This window comes from Caretta caretta, chromosome 20 (assembly GCF_965140235.1).
Source record: "Caretta caretta isolate rCarCar2 chromosome 20, rCarCar1.hap1, whole genome shotgun sequence".
NCBI lineage: Eukaryota > Metazoa > Chordata > Testudines > Cheloniidae > Caretta > Caretta caretta.
This window is the reverse complement of record NC_134225.1, coordinates 9241932-9257905: the sequence shown is the minus strand read 5'-3', so window position 1 is coordinate 9257905 and position 15974 is coordinate 9241932. Positions and strand designations below refer to the sequence as shown.

At 59.4% G+C, this 15974-nt stretch overlaps 1 protein-coding gene across 4 annotated transcripts in view; it reads right to left on the bottom strand.

Annotated features, from left to right (window-relative positions):
• CAMSAP3 (calmodulin regulated spectrin associated protein family member 3) overlaps nucleotides 1-15974 on the bottom strand; it is a 36312-nt gene that overhangs the window by 17384 nt on the left and 2954 nt on the right. For all 4 annotated transcript variants that reach the window (XM_048834172.2, XM_048834171.2, XM_048834173.2 and 1 more), the window contains exon 2: nucleotides 4624-4889. In XM_048834172.2, the coding sequence (XP_048690129.2) occupies nucleotides 4624-4889 (266 nt within the window). The remainder of the gene's footprint in view (nucleotides 1-4623; nucleotides 4890-15974) is intronic.

The following is a 15974-nucleotide window of genomic DNA, read 5'->3' as shown; positions in this document are numbered from 1 at the left end:
CCTGTGAGGAATCCAGCCGGCTGTTGCTTAAGAGAGCAGCTCGTCAATCATTAACATGAGCCCATCCCCCATAGGGCAGGGCACAGGCACCAGCGTGGGTGCAACAGAGGCCCCAATGGCAGTGCCCACACCAAGCCTAGAGACTCCAGTGTGCATTGGGCTCCCCTATTCCTATCTCCCATCCCGGGGGGTTGGATCCCAGACATAGGGGGCAGCTCAGGTCAGGCTCCCTGGAGAACAACTGGGTCAGATGGAGCCTGCCCGGAAACCCCCAGCGAGTGGGGAAGAATCCAATTAGCCAGGCCTGGGCTGAGCAGGGGCAAATTGGGGTGTGTTATGCCAGTATCGCCTAAGAAGCTGCCAAGGGCAGAACCACGGGGGTGGGGGGTGGGCAGTGCAGGACACAAGGAACACTCGCCTTCCTGAAGAAGGCAGCCCAAGAAGGGTTTGTTTTGTCTAGGCCACGAAGTTAAACAGGGCAGCTAACACCCCTTGACCTGACTCTCAGCCTTCCCTGGCCCAGACAGACGTGTGGGGGAAGAGGAGAGAAAGAGAGGGGCTTTTGTTACAGGGATTTGGAGAGGCTGACTAGAAGAAACACCAGTTGGGTAATAGAGATCAGCCCCAGATAGCCTGCGGAACTGCCTGCCACTGGATCTCAGAGGGTCAGAGAAGGAGCCAGATGTTTTCTGTAAGCAGTGGGACAGTGGCAGCTCCATTAGCTGGGAGAGATGCTCACAAGGGTCATAAACCCTCACACCCACTTAAGACAGACCCAGACCCAACCCCCAGCTGAGTCCCCAACAGGGAGAGAATTTCCTCCCATGCAAGAGGTAAAGAGCCCCCTGCCCATGAGGGGTCTGTTACTGGCCAGCATCAGCCACCAGGGACCAGCCCAGACACATGATTGCTATGGCAGAGGTGGAGAGTCTGCACTAGGAAGAGACACTCTATAAGCCCTCACAGCCAGGGCCACTGGGCCAATGCCCCCTCTAGCCTAGGCTATGCAGTGTGGGAGAGGATGACAGACCAGTGCAGTCTTGCTAGGCAGACTGGCTCTCCCAGCCCTGTGGGATTTAGGGATGGGGATTACAGCGCCATGGCAGCATGGGCCTGGCAAGTCTCCCCCGAGGACGGGGATCAGGCACTGCTCTGACAGGGCATGGGGCAGCCCGGCCAGCTAGGGCAGCAGCTGGGATTGGAGGGAGTCCTTCTCCCTCCCCACAGCCATGGAGCCTGTCATAAATATAAAGGGAAGGGTAAACACCTTTAAATCCCTCCTGGCCAGAGAAAAAAACCCTTTCACCTGTAAAGGGTTAAGAAGCTAGGATAACCTCGCTGGCACCTGACCAAAATGACCAATGAGGAGACAAGATACTTTCAGAGCTGGGGGGAGGACAAAGGGTCCTCTCTGTCCCTATGATGCTTTTGCCGGACCAGAGCAGGAATGCAGGTCAGAACTCCTGTAAAGGGTTAATAAGCAACCTAGTTAGATGTGTTAGATGTGAGATTCTGTTTTGTTTAAATGGCTGATAAAATAAGCTGGGCTGGATGGAATGTATATTCCTGGTTGTGTGTCTTTTTGTAACTTAAGGTTTTGCAGAGAGGGATTCTCTATGTTTTGAAGCTGATTACCCTGTAAGGTATTTACCATCCTGATTTGGATTGGCCATCCAAGAAGGCCAATGGCATTTTGGGATGTATAAGTAGGGGCATAGCGAGCGGATCGAGGGACGTGATCGTTCCCCTCTATTCGACATTGGTGAGGCCTCATCTGGAGTACTGTGTCCAGTTTTGGGCCCCACACTACAAGAAGGATGTGGATAAATTGGAGAGAGTCCAGCGAAGGGCAACAAAAATGATTAGGGGTCTAGAACACATGACTTATGAGGAGAGGCTGAGGGAGCTGGGATTGTTTAGCCTGCAGAAGAGAAGAATGAGGGGAGATTTGATAGCTGCTTTCAACTACCTGAAAGGGGGTTCCAAAGAGGATGGCTCTAGACTGTTCTCAATGGTAGCAGATGACAGAACGAGGAGTAATGGTCTCAAGTTGCAGTGGGGGAGGTTTAGATTGGATATTAGGAAAAACTTTTTCACTAAGAGGGTGGTGAAACACTGGAATGCGTTACCTAGGGAGGTGGTAGAATCTCCTTCCTTAGAGGTTTTTAAGGTCAGGCTTGACAAAGCCCTGGCTGGGATGATTTAACTGGGAATTGGTCCTGCTTCGAGCAGGGGGTTGGACTAGATGACCTTCAGGGGTCCCTTCCAACCCTGATATTCTATGATTCTTTGATTTTACAGATGTGATTCTTTTACTTTCTCTTTAATTAAAATTCTACTTTTAAGAACCTGATTGATTTTTCATTGTTCTTAAGATCCAAGGGTTTGGGTCTGTGTTCATCTATGCAAATTGGTGAGGATTTTTATCAAGCCTTCCCCAGGAAAGGGGGTGTAGGGCTTGGGGGGATTTTGGAGGGAAAGAAGTTTCCAAGCAGGCTCTTTCCCGGTTATTTTTGTTAAGACGCTTGGTGGTGGCAACAATAAAGTCCAAGGGCAAAAGGTAAAATAGTTGGTACCTTGGGGAAGTTTTAACCTAAGCTGGTAAAAATAAGCTTAGGGGGGGTTTCATGCAGGTCCCCACATCTGTACCCTAGAGTTCAGAGTGGGGAAGGAACCTTGACAGAGCCTAAACCAGGCAGGACTGGGACACTTCTAGCAAGTTTGTGCCCTGATAGCGCCCCTAGGGGCTGGGCTAGACAGCTGGGGCTGGGACCTGCAGCCCCCCCCGCCCAGTCCCTGTCCAGGAAGCCCAGCCCAAAGGGCAAGGGAGCCCTGCCCAGAGCTGCCCACTCCTGGGAGTCAGAGCTGAGGAAGACTCCTCCAGCCCATCCTCCACCATCACTCCCTCCCAGCAGGGCTGCCCTCTCCTGTCCCATCCCAGCAGTCGTCCCAGCCCGGCTATCGACCCCGTGCCACGACAGCTCCCATTGGCAGCAAGCCAGCTGCTCCCCACCCCCCCAGCTCTGTGGAGCAGCCTCTAATCCCCATTGCCTGCTCCCCCTCAGCACCGGGGAGAAGCCAAAAAGGGCCCAGTGTCCCCCCTGCCCATACCCCAGCTCTCCCAGGGTGCCCACCCCCACCTGCAGGGGCAGCAGGTCCCAGAGCCAGCTCCCTGGGGCATCAGGCCTCGAGACCAGGCACTGGGAGTCCAGGACTCGGTGCTGCCATTGAGCGCCACCCACACCCTCCCAGGGCAGCCCAGCTACCAGGGCACCCTGCTGGGGGCACGCAGGAGAGCCTGCCACACGGCTGTGATTCCCCCGCGCCTCCTCCCAGAGCAGTGTGTGGCCCAGAGAACTGGGTTGTGCTCTCACCGTGCCCTGCACGAATGTCCCCCCTCCCCGGCTCTGAACAGGCCATCTATATATGGCCTGTGCGCGCACAAACACACACACACACCCCCCCCGCACTCCCAGGCTGAGCCAGAGCCCGACGGCCAGATCACCAGGGCAGCATTAACAGCTCGGCACGCCACAATCTCATCAGGCCCCTGCTGGCAGAGCCACACCAACAGCCGGGCCCCCAACCAGCCCACACCGGCGGGTTTTATAGTCTCCAGGCGACAGGAGCAGACCTCCCTCCCCCCAAATCACCCCTGGATTTAAGCAGGCTGGCAAGACCCTCCCCCCGCAGCCTCTGGGGCTTCTCCAGCCCAGACAGCAGCTGCTCCCGGCAGAGCTGACCTGACTTCCCAGAGCCCCCGGCTAGTGCCACCTTGGGGCCCCCAGTCAGGAGCCCTGCGCTCACAGCCCCAGTCTCACACACCAGGGATTGCCTACAAATAGCACCCCCCCCTCCAGACAGCATTAACCCCACACAGGGCACCAGCCCCCTCTGCTTTTTACACCTGGACACCCTGCAACCTGGCCCAGCCTGAAGAGGGGAGGGGGCCCCTCTCTGGGTTTGAAAGTCCCCCCCCAGCACACACAACAGCCAGGGCCCCCAGGTCAGCACCAAGCCTGCAGATAGGGGGAGGGGGACGGGAGAGGCCTGAGGGTGGATCAGGTGCCAGCCGGGATCCCAGCTCGTAAAGGCCCCACCCAACGCCAATGCACTTCCCAGGCCTGTGCCCAGTGCCTGCAGGCGGAGGCGGCAGCCAGGATGGGCAGAGAGTGGGGACAGACCTGCCCAATCCAGGGGGCCTGCTCCCTCCCCGGTGCTGGGCTCAGACCCTTCCCCCTAAGAAGCCTATTCCAGGGGCACCACAGCTCCCACTCCCTGCCCTGGCAGCATCTGCCCCTTCCAGCACATGGCCTGGGCTCCAAGCACCCTCCTATCCTCAGCCAGCCAAGGCCCCACTGGGCACCTCCCACAACCATGCACTGCCCTGGGTGTCCAGGCACCTGGAACCACAGGGCACCCGGCAGCAGGTACTCTCTCTCCACACAATGCATAGAAAGGTCCCTGAACAGGACATACCCACACACAGGGAGACACGGGGCAGTCTGGAAGCTGCCTCCCCCGGCTGTTTGGAGGACCCTAGACAGACCCCCCCCCCCATTACTGCACTGGAACATGCACCCCTGAAGCAGTCACCAGAAGGTCCCCCCATCTGGCCCTTACCATCTTGATGGGTTTCTGGCGCAGGTCGGCCTCCTTGACAGCCTTATCCTGGTAGGTGGGGGCCAGGCCACGGCGCCCCAGCAGCGCCAGCAGGGCAGCATTGTCCTTGGGGGCAGGTGCAGCCACATCGTCGGGGGGCAGCACCTGGCGGCAGGCCCGGCAGTAAATGTCTGAGGAGAGCAACAGGCGCGTCACGGGCGGCTTGATGTGCTCCTGCTCGTACTGGTCCGTGTAGAAGGGATCGCGCAGCTCCTCCGGCACGTTCTCTGCAAGGAGAAGGGGGTGAGGAGCTGCTGGGGGGGCCCCTTACTCACCCAGAATCCCCACAGATCTCCCATGGCTCCCATTCACCCAGAACACCTCGCTCACTAGCCCCCAACAGCCTCTCACAGCTCCCCCATGCCCCAAACGGTCCACCCCATTCACAGCCCCCTGAATCCCTATGGCCTCCCATAGGGCAATTCCCATGGCCCCCTTTCCCTCCACAGCCCCACTCACCAAGCCCCCAAATTCCTCCCTTGTTACATTCCCCCCTATAGGGGACACTGGAGAAGGAGAAGGTTTTCCCCAACCGTCAGTGCTGGAGAAGGGGACCCCCAGGCCCTGTGGGGCCCAACAGCAGCAAGCCTGGCCCCCGTCCTGATTCCCAGCTCCCAGACGGGATCTGCCCCCCACGTGGCACCTGTACAGACATGTCTCAGGATATGAGAAGCAGGGGCCGACATGTCTTCCCATGGGCCATGGCCCCGCTGCCTCCCTCGCCCAGAGCTGCCAGGGCGTCAGGCAGAGGCGGATGGAGCCGACAGGGTTCCCAGGCATGGGGAGGGGCGGGCAGGTGCATTGGAAGGGGGGGGGGGCACTCCCAGGGACAGAAGGGGCATAGCAGCCAGCATGAGACAGAGCACAGGGGGATGATCCCAACCCTTGCAGCCCCCCAGAGCACACCCACAGCCCAGTCAGTCCGTCCAGCAGCAAGGAGCCCCAGGACAACCTGGTTCTTTGGCTTCCCCTCAAACAGCAGCCAGGAGAGACGGCTGCAGACTGGCTGAGGTGGAACCCACTCCCCACCCTGCCAGAGTGGGCCCCAGCCCAACTGTGGGAGAGTCCCCACTAGCAGTGCAGTGGCCATGACACCACTGGGCTGCCCCAGTCATCACAAGGGGGGCTCCACCAAGACTGAGACAGGCTTACCTGGGACCCAGTGACAGGCAGCAAGCTCTCCCGGGGGGGCTGAGACTCACTGGCCCAACCTCCCACTCTGCTCCTGGGGGCATGGAGCAGGCAGTGCGCTGTACTGCTACCCCTCAGACATGAGTTCAACTCTGACACTTCCATGTGCTGTCATCTTGGATCTCACTATGACGGGCCATGAGAGAGCCAAGAGCTCCCAGCCACTGCAGATGACCAATTCCAGATTCCTTGTGCCACCCCATCCCCAACAGCGGGGCTGAGCCAGCACCCCTAGCCCCTCCTAGCATAGTGCCCAGAGGACAGGCAGAAGCAGCAGCCAGTCACCTTCCTAGGAGGCCCCACAGCTGCTAGGAACAACCCCTTTGCACCAGCCTGATCTGGGGCACTTTGGAGTGCCCCCCTTGCTGGCCATGGAACTGGTGCAATGCCCCCCCGCCACCCAATGCAGCACTCAGGGGTTAGTCTTTGCTCTGATGGCACATGCATTCCAGGTGCTCCTGCCTGGAACCCCTGCCCACTCTGCCATGGGCACCCCCAGTGCAGGCACAGCCTGGCTCCCCCACACCATGAGTTACCCCACCCCCCCAGAGCTGGGATGCCAGGTTGCTCACACACCTCCTGCAATGTAATCCTCAGGCAGGAGCCATTAAGGGGGGGAAGGGAAACCAGCCAGGCCGGCTGCTCCTGGCCCTGGGCCCAGCCTCAGAAGACTTGTTGGAGTCACCCCACAGCCCCACACTGGGAACTCGCAGGACAGATCCTGGAGAACTTCCCTGGGGGTGCAGTTCCCAGGGAGGCAGTATCACAAGCCCCATCCCCTTCGGGGGCGGGGGGGCTGCTGGCTGGAGAGCAGCAGGGAAGGGGACTCACTCATTAACCCCAGGCTCACCAAGGTGCGGAGGGAATTCAGCCAGCCCAGATACATTGGGATTAATGGAACCTGGGACATGGGTGCAGAGGTCACTGTGCCAGCCCCTTGCCACAGATGGCTACTGGGACAGGGGGATCACTGGGCACAGAGACACCAGGCCTATATTAGGGGGAATGGGGCTGATCAATAACCCAGATAGCGCCACAGCTCCCACCAGCTTCAGCAGGTTGTTCTCAATAGGCCAGCCTGGGAGCCAGGACTCCTGGGTTCCATTGCCAGCTCCGGGAGGGGAGCGGGATCTAATGGGTTACAGCAGGGGAGCTGGGAGCCCAGACTCCTGGGTTCTCCCTCTGGCTCTGCCCCACTCACTGATAATGACTCCGACATTTATGTCCAAGGTGACATAAGGGGGCAGGGTGCACATACCCCTTACAGTCCCCTCTCCCTCCCACACAAAGAGGCAGGAAGAGATGGGCCCTCCTGATGCTGTTTTCTATGCAGAAAGGACATAAAACATGAGATTTGTGCACCAACTGCCCCACCACCACAAGCATGCGCACACGTGCGCGCACACACACAGGGGACAACGACATTCTTGAGCAGGGAGAGTGCCCCCCACCCCCAGGGAACAGGTGGAGCAGCCCACACAGCTGAGTCAGCATCACCTGATGGCAAAGTCCCTGCTGCACACGGGACTTGCAGCTCCAGCATGGAGACACCACGCCCCCCTGTGGCACTGTGCCCACGACACCTGCCTGCCCCTCCAGCGGCCGACGCTGGGAACAGCCAGATCCCAGGACGGGGTGGGGGTGAGTGTGGGTGCAGACACCCCAGCCCCCAAGGCATAGTTACGTAATCCCAGTTTAGCGCAACGGGGCTCAGCCCCGCTACACATCACGCCCCACAGCAGGATCTCTGCTCTGGATTAAAGGAGCTGTGTGCAGGAGTGAGGGGAGGAAGGAGCAGACTGGGATTAAGGGGCCCTGGTTGCGATAGCGGGGGGCTGCAGGGCTCAAACACTGCTTCCTAAGCAGCTCCTGATGTTTGAGATTCGCAGAGCCCGGCTCAGAGTGGGGAAGGTCCAAGGGCAGGGCAGCCTCAGGGGAGGGAGAACAGGCCTGTGACAGCCACAGCAACACGCCCTGGCACAGGGCCCCCGAGACCCCGCTGAGGCTGGGTGGAAAGGGAGAGTGAGCGGCAGGAATCAACACAAAGGGCCTGCGTGACAGAGCTGGGGGGCTAGAGTGCACAGCCCTGCTCCTGCCCTTTGGGATGACTGGCTGGAGGTTCCCTATGCTGACCTCAGCGGGAACCCACTGGCTGCAGGGCTCTGATAACAGCCCCCAAGGAATCAGTGTGGAGCTGCCAACAGCAGCAGAGAAACAAGGGTCTGTGACGAAGTGGGACTGTTCTTAATGTTTCCTCTGAATAGTGTGGGGGTGCCTCAGTTTCCCCTAGGCAGTTCTTAAGTATCTAGGTGGTGGGGTAAGGGTGTATGATCATTGCAGAGCCCTAGAGGGCATGTGTGTGCAGGAGTCTGGACACAGAGAATGGCCGACACCCTGTTTCCTGGCAACTGATGGCCTGGGCCCTTCCCCCCTGCAAGGTGAGAGCTGAAGGGTTGGAGAACAAAGGGATCAGGTGACCTCCTGGCCCGGGAAAGGAACAAAGCCCAGAGGAGGAGGGGCTGGAGGGGTTTTTCAGTTTGGGGCTGGCTGGGACATGGAGTGAAGTGCAGACGTGGTTGTCTGGCTCACTGCCCCCCAGAATGGACCCAGCTGAGGGGTCCCGTTCTCTGCACCTGCAAGCTCTGTTTTAGACCATGTTCCTGTCGTCTAATAAACCTTCTGTTTTACTGGCTGGCTGAGAGTCACGTCTGACTGCGAAGTTGGGGTGCAGGACCCTCTGGCTTCCCCAGGAGCACCGCCTGAGCGGACTCGCTGTGGGAAGCGCACGGAGAGGCAGAGGATGCTGAATGCTCCGAGATCAGATCCAGGAAGGTGGAAGCTGTGTGAGCTGTGTGTCCTGAAGACAGGCTGCTCACAGAAAGGCGACTACCCCAGAGTCCTGACTGACTTCATGGGGAGCAGTTCCAGAGCATCGCCCAGGAACTCCGTGACAGGGTCCAAACCCAGTAAGTCAGAACTCCTGGGAGCCCTGCCCCCTGCCACTGGGACCTTCCTCCACTCTCTGCCCTAAACAGCTGGGCAGCTGCCACATTCCACCTCAGAGGTGGCTGCCTCCCTGGACCGGGAGCTCCATGCTAGTGCTACCAGCCCCGGCGATGCAAGCCAGCAAGCTAATCCAGCCCCGTTGCCAGCTCCTGAGCCGCTTATCTGGGCAAGGCTGTGAGGAGAACAGGGCAGTGCTGGGTCGGGGCCAGACCTCCCTCACCCCCGGGGAGCCTGCCCGGCTTTATCTTGGATAAGCACAGCTGGGAGACAGCCCCTCCCCCAGCCTGTCAGGCATGCAGATGGGAGCCACGCACATTCAGCTGCCCAGAGGTGGGAGCCAGGGGCACACCCCACACAGAGCACCCCAAACACCCGCTCTCTGCTGTGAGAGCAGGGGGTGGGCAGAACTGCTCTGAGCACCAGGAGGGAATCCCAGGGGAGGGGAGCGGGGAGGTGAAGGGAACAGTCTCCAAGGCCCCAGCATCTCAAGCACCAACCCAGGGCACACTAGCCTCATCTGCAGAGTCCCCAGGCTGGGCCAGGCTGCAGTGGGGGCTGGGACCAGGGCACGGTGCCACCCAGCCTCCTGGAGACCATGAGGCAGGGACACAGCCTCCAGCATATGCCCAGAGCTGGGCCCAGCCCCTGAGGCTGGATGTCAGGGATCCCTGCAGAGCCCCCACTGGGCTCCCACAGCTGGAGGAGGCGGATAGGCTCAGAGGCCAGAAGGGACCACTGTGATCATCCAGTCCAACCTCCCGGATAGCCCAGGCCCCAGGACCACCCGGTTCATGCCCCTGAGGCTAGAGCAGGGTGGAAAGAGAAAGTGCTATCCTTGCTGTAACAGCCAGCCAGCGACAGAGAATCCCCCAGAGCGTGGGGGATCTGGTCCCTCCCTGGTAAAAACATGCACCTTATTCCTAGGCTGAACTTGTCCCGCTTCAGCCTGGCTCGGGGGGGGCCTTTTTCTGCTAGATGGACGAGCCCCTCAGCCAATAGCTGTTCCCCATTTAGGAACTCAGACTGGGATCAAGTCACCCCTTAACCTTCTCGTTGTTTAACTAGATTGAACTCCTAGAGTCTACCACCCCTGGGCACCCCCGAGACTCCCCTAACATGGGGCTGGAAGTGCTGGCACAAGCAGACACCCACAGGCCTCTCTTCCCCCAACCTGGCTCACCCCTAGCTGCCAAAGCACTGGGACCTGCAGCCACCAGTGCAGCATATCTACATCACCAAATAAGAGCCCACGGCCCCTGCACGCACCCTCCCAGCAACTCGGGGCCAGCCCCTGGCCACGTCCTGGAGATGGCAGCCCGGTGTTCCTGCTCCGGAGATGCCAATGCCTCGCATGTAGCCAGGCCCAGAGAAAGGCCCTGATCCTGGGGCTGTGAGCATCGCTGCGAGCATCGCTGCTAAGGGGTCTTCCTGACCTACATGCTGCCCCCATCTCCACAGCCAGGCCCCAGGTAAGGATGCAGACTGTACTGCATCCCATGCCCAGCTGCTGGCCTGGTCACTCATAGGGCATGCCAGTGGCAGGGAGGCCCACACAGCACCTGCACCCAGGACATGCCACCAGCTTCACGGTGGGAAGGCTTGTGCTCCCATCCAATCAGCCAATGGGAATGCTGTTGTGTGACTTTCCCGACCAATCAGGCAAGGCACAGACAGGCGTGGCTGAAAACGTGGTACCTAGTGGAATGGGCATGCCCCAGCCTTCATGTCCCAGCCTGGAAAGCAGCAGCCTCCCACAGGACCCCAGAAGCCCCTTCCATTCCCCCCAGCACCCAAGAGGCCCCTATTTCCCCACCCCATCATGCCAGTCCTCGGGTGGGGAAATAGGGATAATGGTAACCGACTGGGAGACAAGCACAGAGGGGGTGTTTAGATACATGCCCAACTCCCAGCCCCCGACTAACCCACAAGGCGATGCCCTGCCCCCACTATACCAGCCAAAACGCCTCCCAGCACAGCTTCCCCATGAGATGCCAGCTTCTCCACCCCACAGGGACTTCATCTGTTCCCTTCCCCGCTCCCTCCAGCAACAAGAGATCCATCACCCGAACTGCAGCAGCTAAAGTGCTCTCCCACCGCAATAGGGTGGGGAATGGGGGTATTGGACATCTCCCCCACCCCACAAGGGACCCATCCCCAGGGAGCAGCATGGAGGCCTTTCTCAACAGCAGGGGGTGTGACCAGCAGAGCCCAAATCCCCCCAAAGCCAAACCCAGGCAGAGGGGTGGTCACCACCACCCCACTCCTGCTAGGGAGAAAATCAGGCCCCTCCCCTCAGGGACCCCCAAACCAGCCACCTACATTTGACAGAGAGCAGGCAAGGGGACAAGGGAGAGGAAATTCCCCATAAACCAAATCTCCTCCCCCATGTACTCGGGATTCTCGTCCCTTCCCCGCCCCACACACTTCAGACTACAGCTCATTTCTCCCCACATAATCCGGATTGCCCAGCATCCCTCTTCCTCCTTCCACCTTGTGATCAGGGTTCTCCTGGCCCATACTTACCTCCACTCCACATAATCCAACCCCCTCTGCTCTCCCTACCTCCTATATCCTGGGCTTCCCCTGCCCAGGCCCCCGGAGCTTTCCTAACCTGTCTCAGTACCTGCCCCCCCCCCAACCCCTATAATCCAGAACACAGCCCCCCCGATCCCTTTGCCTCCACCTGCCCACCCCCAGCCCCGTATAATCCACATCCCCCTCTTCTTCCCAGGTATGCGTGCGTGCGCACACACCCCGGTGTAACCTGCCCTCCCTCTCTAGCACTCCCTCCGGCCCCCCAGCACTCAGGAGGCAGGTGCAGGTGCCCGGGGAGCCATGGCACAAGACTTTGGGGGCCTGCACGGGTGCACATGATGTGAGACACCCAGTCGCTTGGCAGGAGCCAGGCTTCAAACCCAGCTCCAAGGCAGGGGCACGGCCCCCGGAGACAACAGGCCCCAGCAAGCCGTGCCACCTGATGGTTCGGGGCCAGGTGCAGCAGGGCCTGCTGGGGCCTGTAGTCCATGCAGCACATGAGCGTCTGGAATTATGTTAGCTGGGGTAAGATGGGGCACATCCCTCCTGAATCCAGTGCATCAGGGCATCAGCTGAGCCTTAGTGAGGGGATCAGGAAGGAAATCTCCCAAGCTGGGATGGGCTCGCACAGTCCAGACATGGGCCTGGGGGAGAAGGCACCCCCTGCCCCCACCCCACAGTAGGGCCTGCTCAGAGCTGGGAGCCCAGGCTGCAGGGACTAGCATGCTGTGCTAGGAGTAGGGGCAGCAGCTGGGCACCGAGAACTGGAGATGGCTCCAGCAAATAGGAGGTGTGGGCAACCGGAGGCAGAGGACACGGTGGCTGTGGAGGCCCAGGGGTTAAGGCAGCGCCAGGACTAGTTGAGAGCGGTGGCACATAGCTGACCAGCCAGGATTAGAGAAAAATATAGGCAGACTGGCTCTCCCTTCCCCTACCCACCCACAGCGAGGTCACTGCCAAGGGGCCGGCACCCTGTTACCCTCGAGACCCCGACTCCTGAGAGCTGGCAGCCTGGGGCAGGGCTGACAGGACCTGTCTACACTAGGCAAGGAGAAGCTGCAACAAGCCACTCCCTGCAGTGCCTGCACATCTGCCCCCAGTGGGGTCCCAGGCATGCTCCAAATATGGGGATCGCCCATCCCTAATGGGGCGAGACAGTCCAACTCCTGGCCCCAGGCTAAATGACTCTTGTACAGCCTTTGTCCCGGATTCCCTGTGGAGTCGCTCTGCACCTGCCTGATGCTCGGGGGCAGCACCAGTCTCTTCCTGGTGGGGTGGAGGGCCTGAGGTGGGTTTTTGCCCCCCATTGCCATGCAGCCCCACCCCCTGCTTCTCCTCGTGCCCCCGGAGGCCCCATTGTTGGCCAGGCCAGAAGCCAGAGCTGGGCAGTAACAAGAGCCGCTCTCAGAGTCTGGGCCACTGTGGGGAGTGCCAGACCCTGCAACTGCCCTGGAGGAGGTGGGGAAGGACATGGGCCCACAGGGGGACCAGAGCCTACCTGGTAGAGAAGGGCAGCGCCTCCCATTGGGGAAGTACCCTGAAGCCCTGCTCCTCACCAGAGATCCGGGATCCCAAAATGCACTGTTGCTGCCATTGCCAGGGCACCGGGACATCACAAGGGAATGAAGGACCATTGGGATCTCCTGTACAGCACAGGCCAGAGACCTGCCCCAAGCTAATTCCTAGAGCAGAGCTTTTAGAAAAACCTCATCTTCATCTAAAAATAGTCAGTGAAGGAGAATCCACCACAACCCTCGGTAAACTGTGCCAACAGATAGTAACTCCCGCCATTAAAAACGTACACCTTACCTCCACTCTCAACATGTCTAGCTTCACCTTCCACTCTTTGGATAGGGTTAGACCTTTGTCTGCTAGGCTGAAGAGCCCAGTATTAAATAGTTTTGCCCATGTACGTACTTGTAGACTCACCAAATCACCCCTTAACCTTCTCTTTGTTAAGCTGAATGTAGTGATAGACTCAGAGCTCAGTCTAAGTCAGCTTTCTAATCCTTTAATCATTCTCATGGCTCTTCTCTGACCCCTCTCCAATTTACCGACATCCTTTGTGATGTATGGGGCACCAGAGCTGGACACAGGATTCCAGCAGCAGTTACACCAGTGCCAAACAAAGGTAAAATAACCTCTCAGCTCCTACTTGAGATTCCCGTTTATGCATCTCAGGATCGCATTAGCCTTTTTGGCCACAGCATCACACTGGGGGCTTATGTTCAGCAGATGATCCACCATGATCCCCAGTCACTGCTTCCCAGGACAGAGCCCCCATCCTGTAAGTCTGGCCTACGCTCTTTGTCCCTAGATGCCTACGTTCACATTTAACCAGATTAAAAGGCAGATTGTTTGCATGCATCCAGTTTACCAAGCAATCCAGATGGCTCTGAATCAGTGACCGGTCTTCATTGAGGAGGAGCAGCAGCCCCGGGGTGAGGGAGTCAGGGGCTACCTCTCCCACACCACAGCCCTTCTCCAGGTTGGGAAAGGCAGAGACAGCAAAGGCTCAGCAGACCCCAGCCACGCTGGGATAGCCACAGGGGCGGTGGGAGCCTTCCCCCACTGGCCTCTGTCCCTTTGCACTGAGAAGGTACTCAGAAGCCCATTCCCATCCCCGAAGGAGCCAAACAATGTGAGGGAAGGGGATGTGGGTTACAGAGATACCCACCTCCATTGGGGGCTAACGCCACAGTCTCCCTGCGCCCCACCCCCCATCACCCACCTCCCTCCAGCAGATGCAAGAGCCTCCCCCAGCACAGCTCTCTAGAGAGACTCAGCAGGAACGCCCCTAGAAACAGTGCCGGGGGGGGAGGGTACAAGAGGCATCAGGGGATGCAGCTGGGGTCAGTGCGATCGGGGCGGACTGGCTCTGGGGTGGGACCTGAGCACATACCCAGGCACCTCGCCCTGGCAATCCCAGCCTGCCCAGATCATAGCTGAGACCGGCTTGCTTCCCTTCCCAGCCTTCCCACTGCAGCACTTCAGCAGCCAGGAGTCCCCGCCCCTGCCTGAATCACCAGGTTTGAACATGGCGTTGGAGCAGCTGGGCCAGGATCCTGTCAGGACTCGTCTGGTGCTCGTGCCGCTGCCTGTGTTGACACCAACGTGCCAACGAACTGGCGTTCCAGGCCCGGTCCCCGCAGGCCTCGCTGGGCTACCACAGGTCGCACCCCTGCCCCAACAGGGTCGTTCTGGGATGGAGACAGGGTCCTGCAATGCCTGTGACACCTCTGAACAGCCGCCTGGCTGCGGCGGGAGAGTTTGCAGGTGCTGATGGGAATCTCTGTAGTTCCAAAAGGCAGGAACCCTTGTAGGGGCTACCGCTGGAGCCTTGGCCCATTGAGCCAAGCTTAATTGAAAGAGTGGTGAGCAATTTTGGCCTTTGGGGCACAGTGGGGTGTAGTGGCTCCAGCTCCACACTGGGAGTCAGGATTGCAGGGTTCAATTCCCAGCTCTGCTACTGACCTGCTGTGCAGCTGCACTCTGTGCCTCAGTTTCCCCGCCACACTTTACTTACTGGGAGCTCTTTGGGGCACAGACTGTCTCTTATTAGGGATCCATGCAGTCCTGGGCCCAATGGGGCCCCTTAATCTCAGCTGGGGGAGCCCATGCAGTAGCCAGCACAACAGCTCTCCCCACCCCCCGAGGCAGAACCTGCAGGCACTCCTGTCAGACACCAACAGCAGCTACCAGGGCCTTGCGTACCCACCACCCAGCTCCACTGGATCTGTAGCGCTGATGGGACCTGACTCAGTCCACAGCCAGCCCAAAACCCAACCGGGCCTCAGCGCTGGAATGCAAACATGTGTGTGTTTCCAGCTCAGGTCGGCAGGGTTGCCGGCAGGTGTCGGCATTGCCAGGGCTGAAGATAAGCATGCTTTCCCAGCAGGGCCCTAGACTCTGAACCTGACGCTGCCCCACCAGGGCCACCCTGGCCTGGGTCCAAAGCAGATGACGCAGCCTCCCTGCTTGGGCTGTTTATGTGTGACACAGAAGGGCAGGGACAGGGGGAACCTGTTCTCAGCTGGGCCCCCTCCCTCGCTCCACATACAGCACCAGGCTGGTGAACTCTGCACCCTGCCCTGACCCTGCTGTCATCAACTCCATCCTGTCCCACACCCTGTAACACCCAGCTGGGCAGGACCTGCCTTCACTTCCTCTGAAGTGCCAAGCCTCACCCCAGAGCCAGCTGCATTCTAGCAGCCAGTGAGTAACTCCCACACAGAGCAGGCCACAGGCCGCTAGCTCTTTGTTCTCCCATGGCCTTGGCAGCGCTCACCCCGACAGAGTGCCAGCCCCTAGAAGCATTCGCCTGGGCTGCAGCTCTGCCTTCAAGCCCTCCCACATTACTTCCAGGTCAGCAGTATCAGCTTAATGTCCCCCCTCCCCCCAGGCTGGCTGCTTAGTACGTGGGGCTTCCCTCTCTCATCACCATGTGCCTGCGACACAGGGCTCTTAGCACCCACCCCAATGGGGATGCACTGCCCCCTCCCAGCTCCTTCTGCCACCCCTCCCATTCCCAGCCACACAACACTAGAAGGGAAAAGGAATTCCCCCACCAGCCAGCGTGT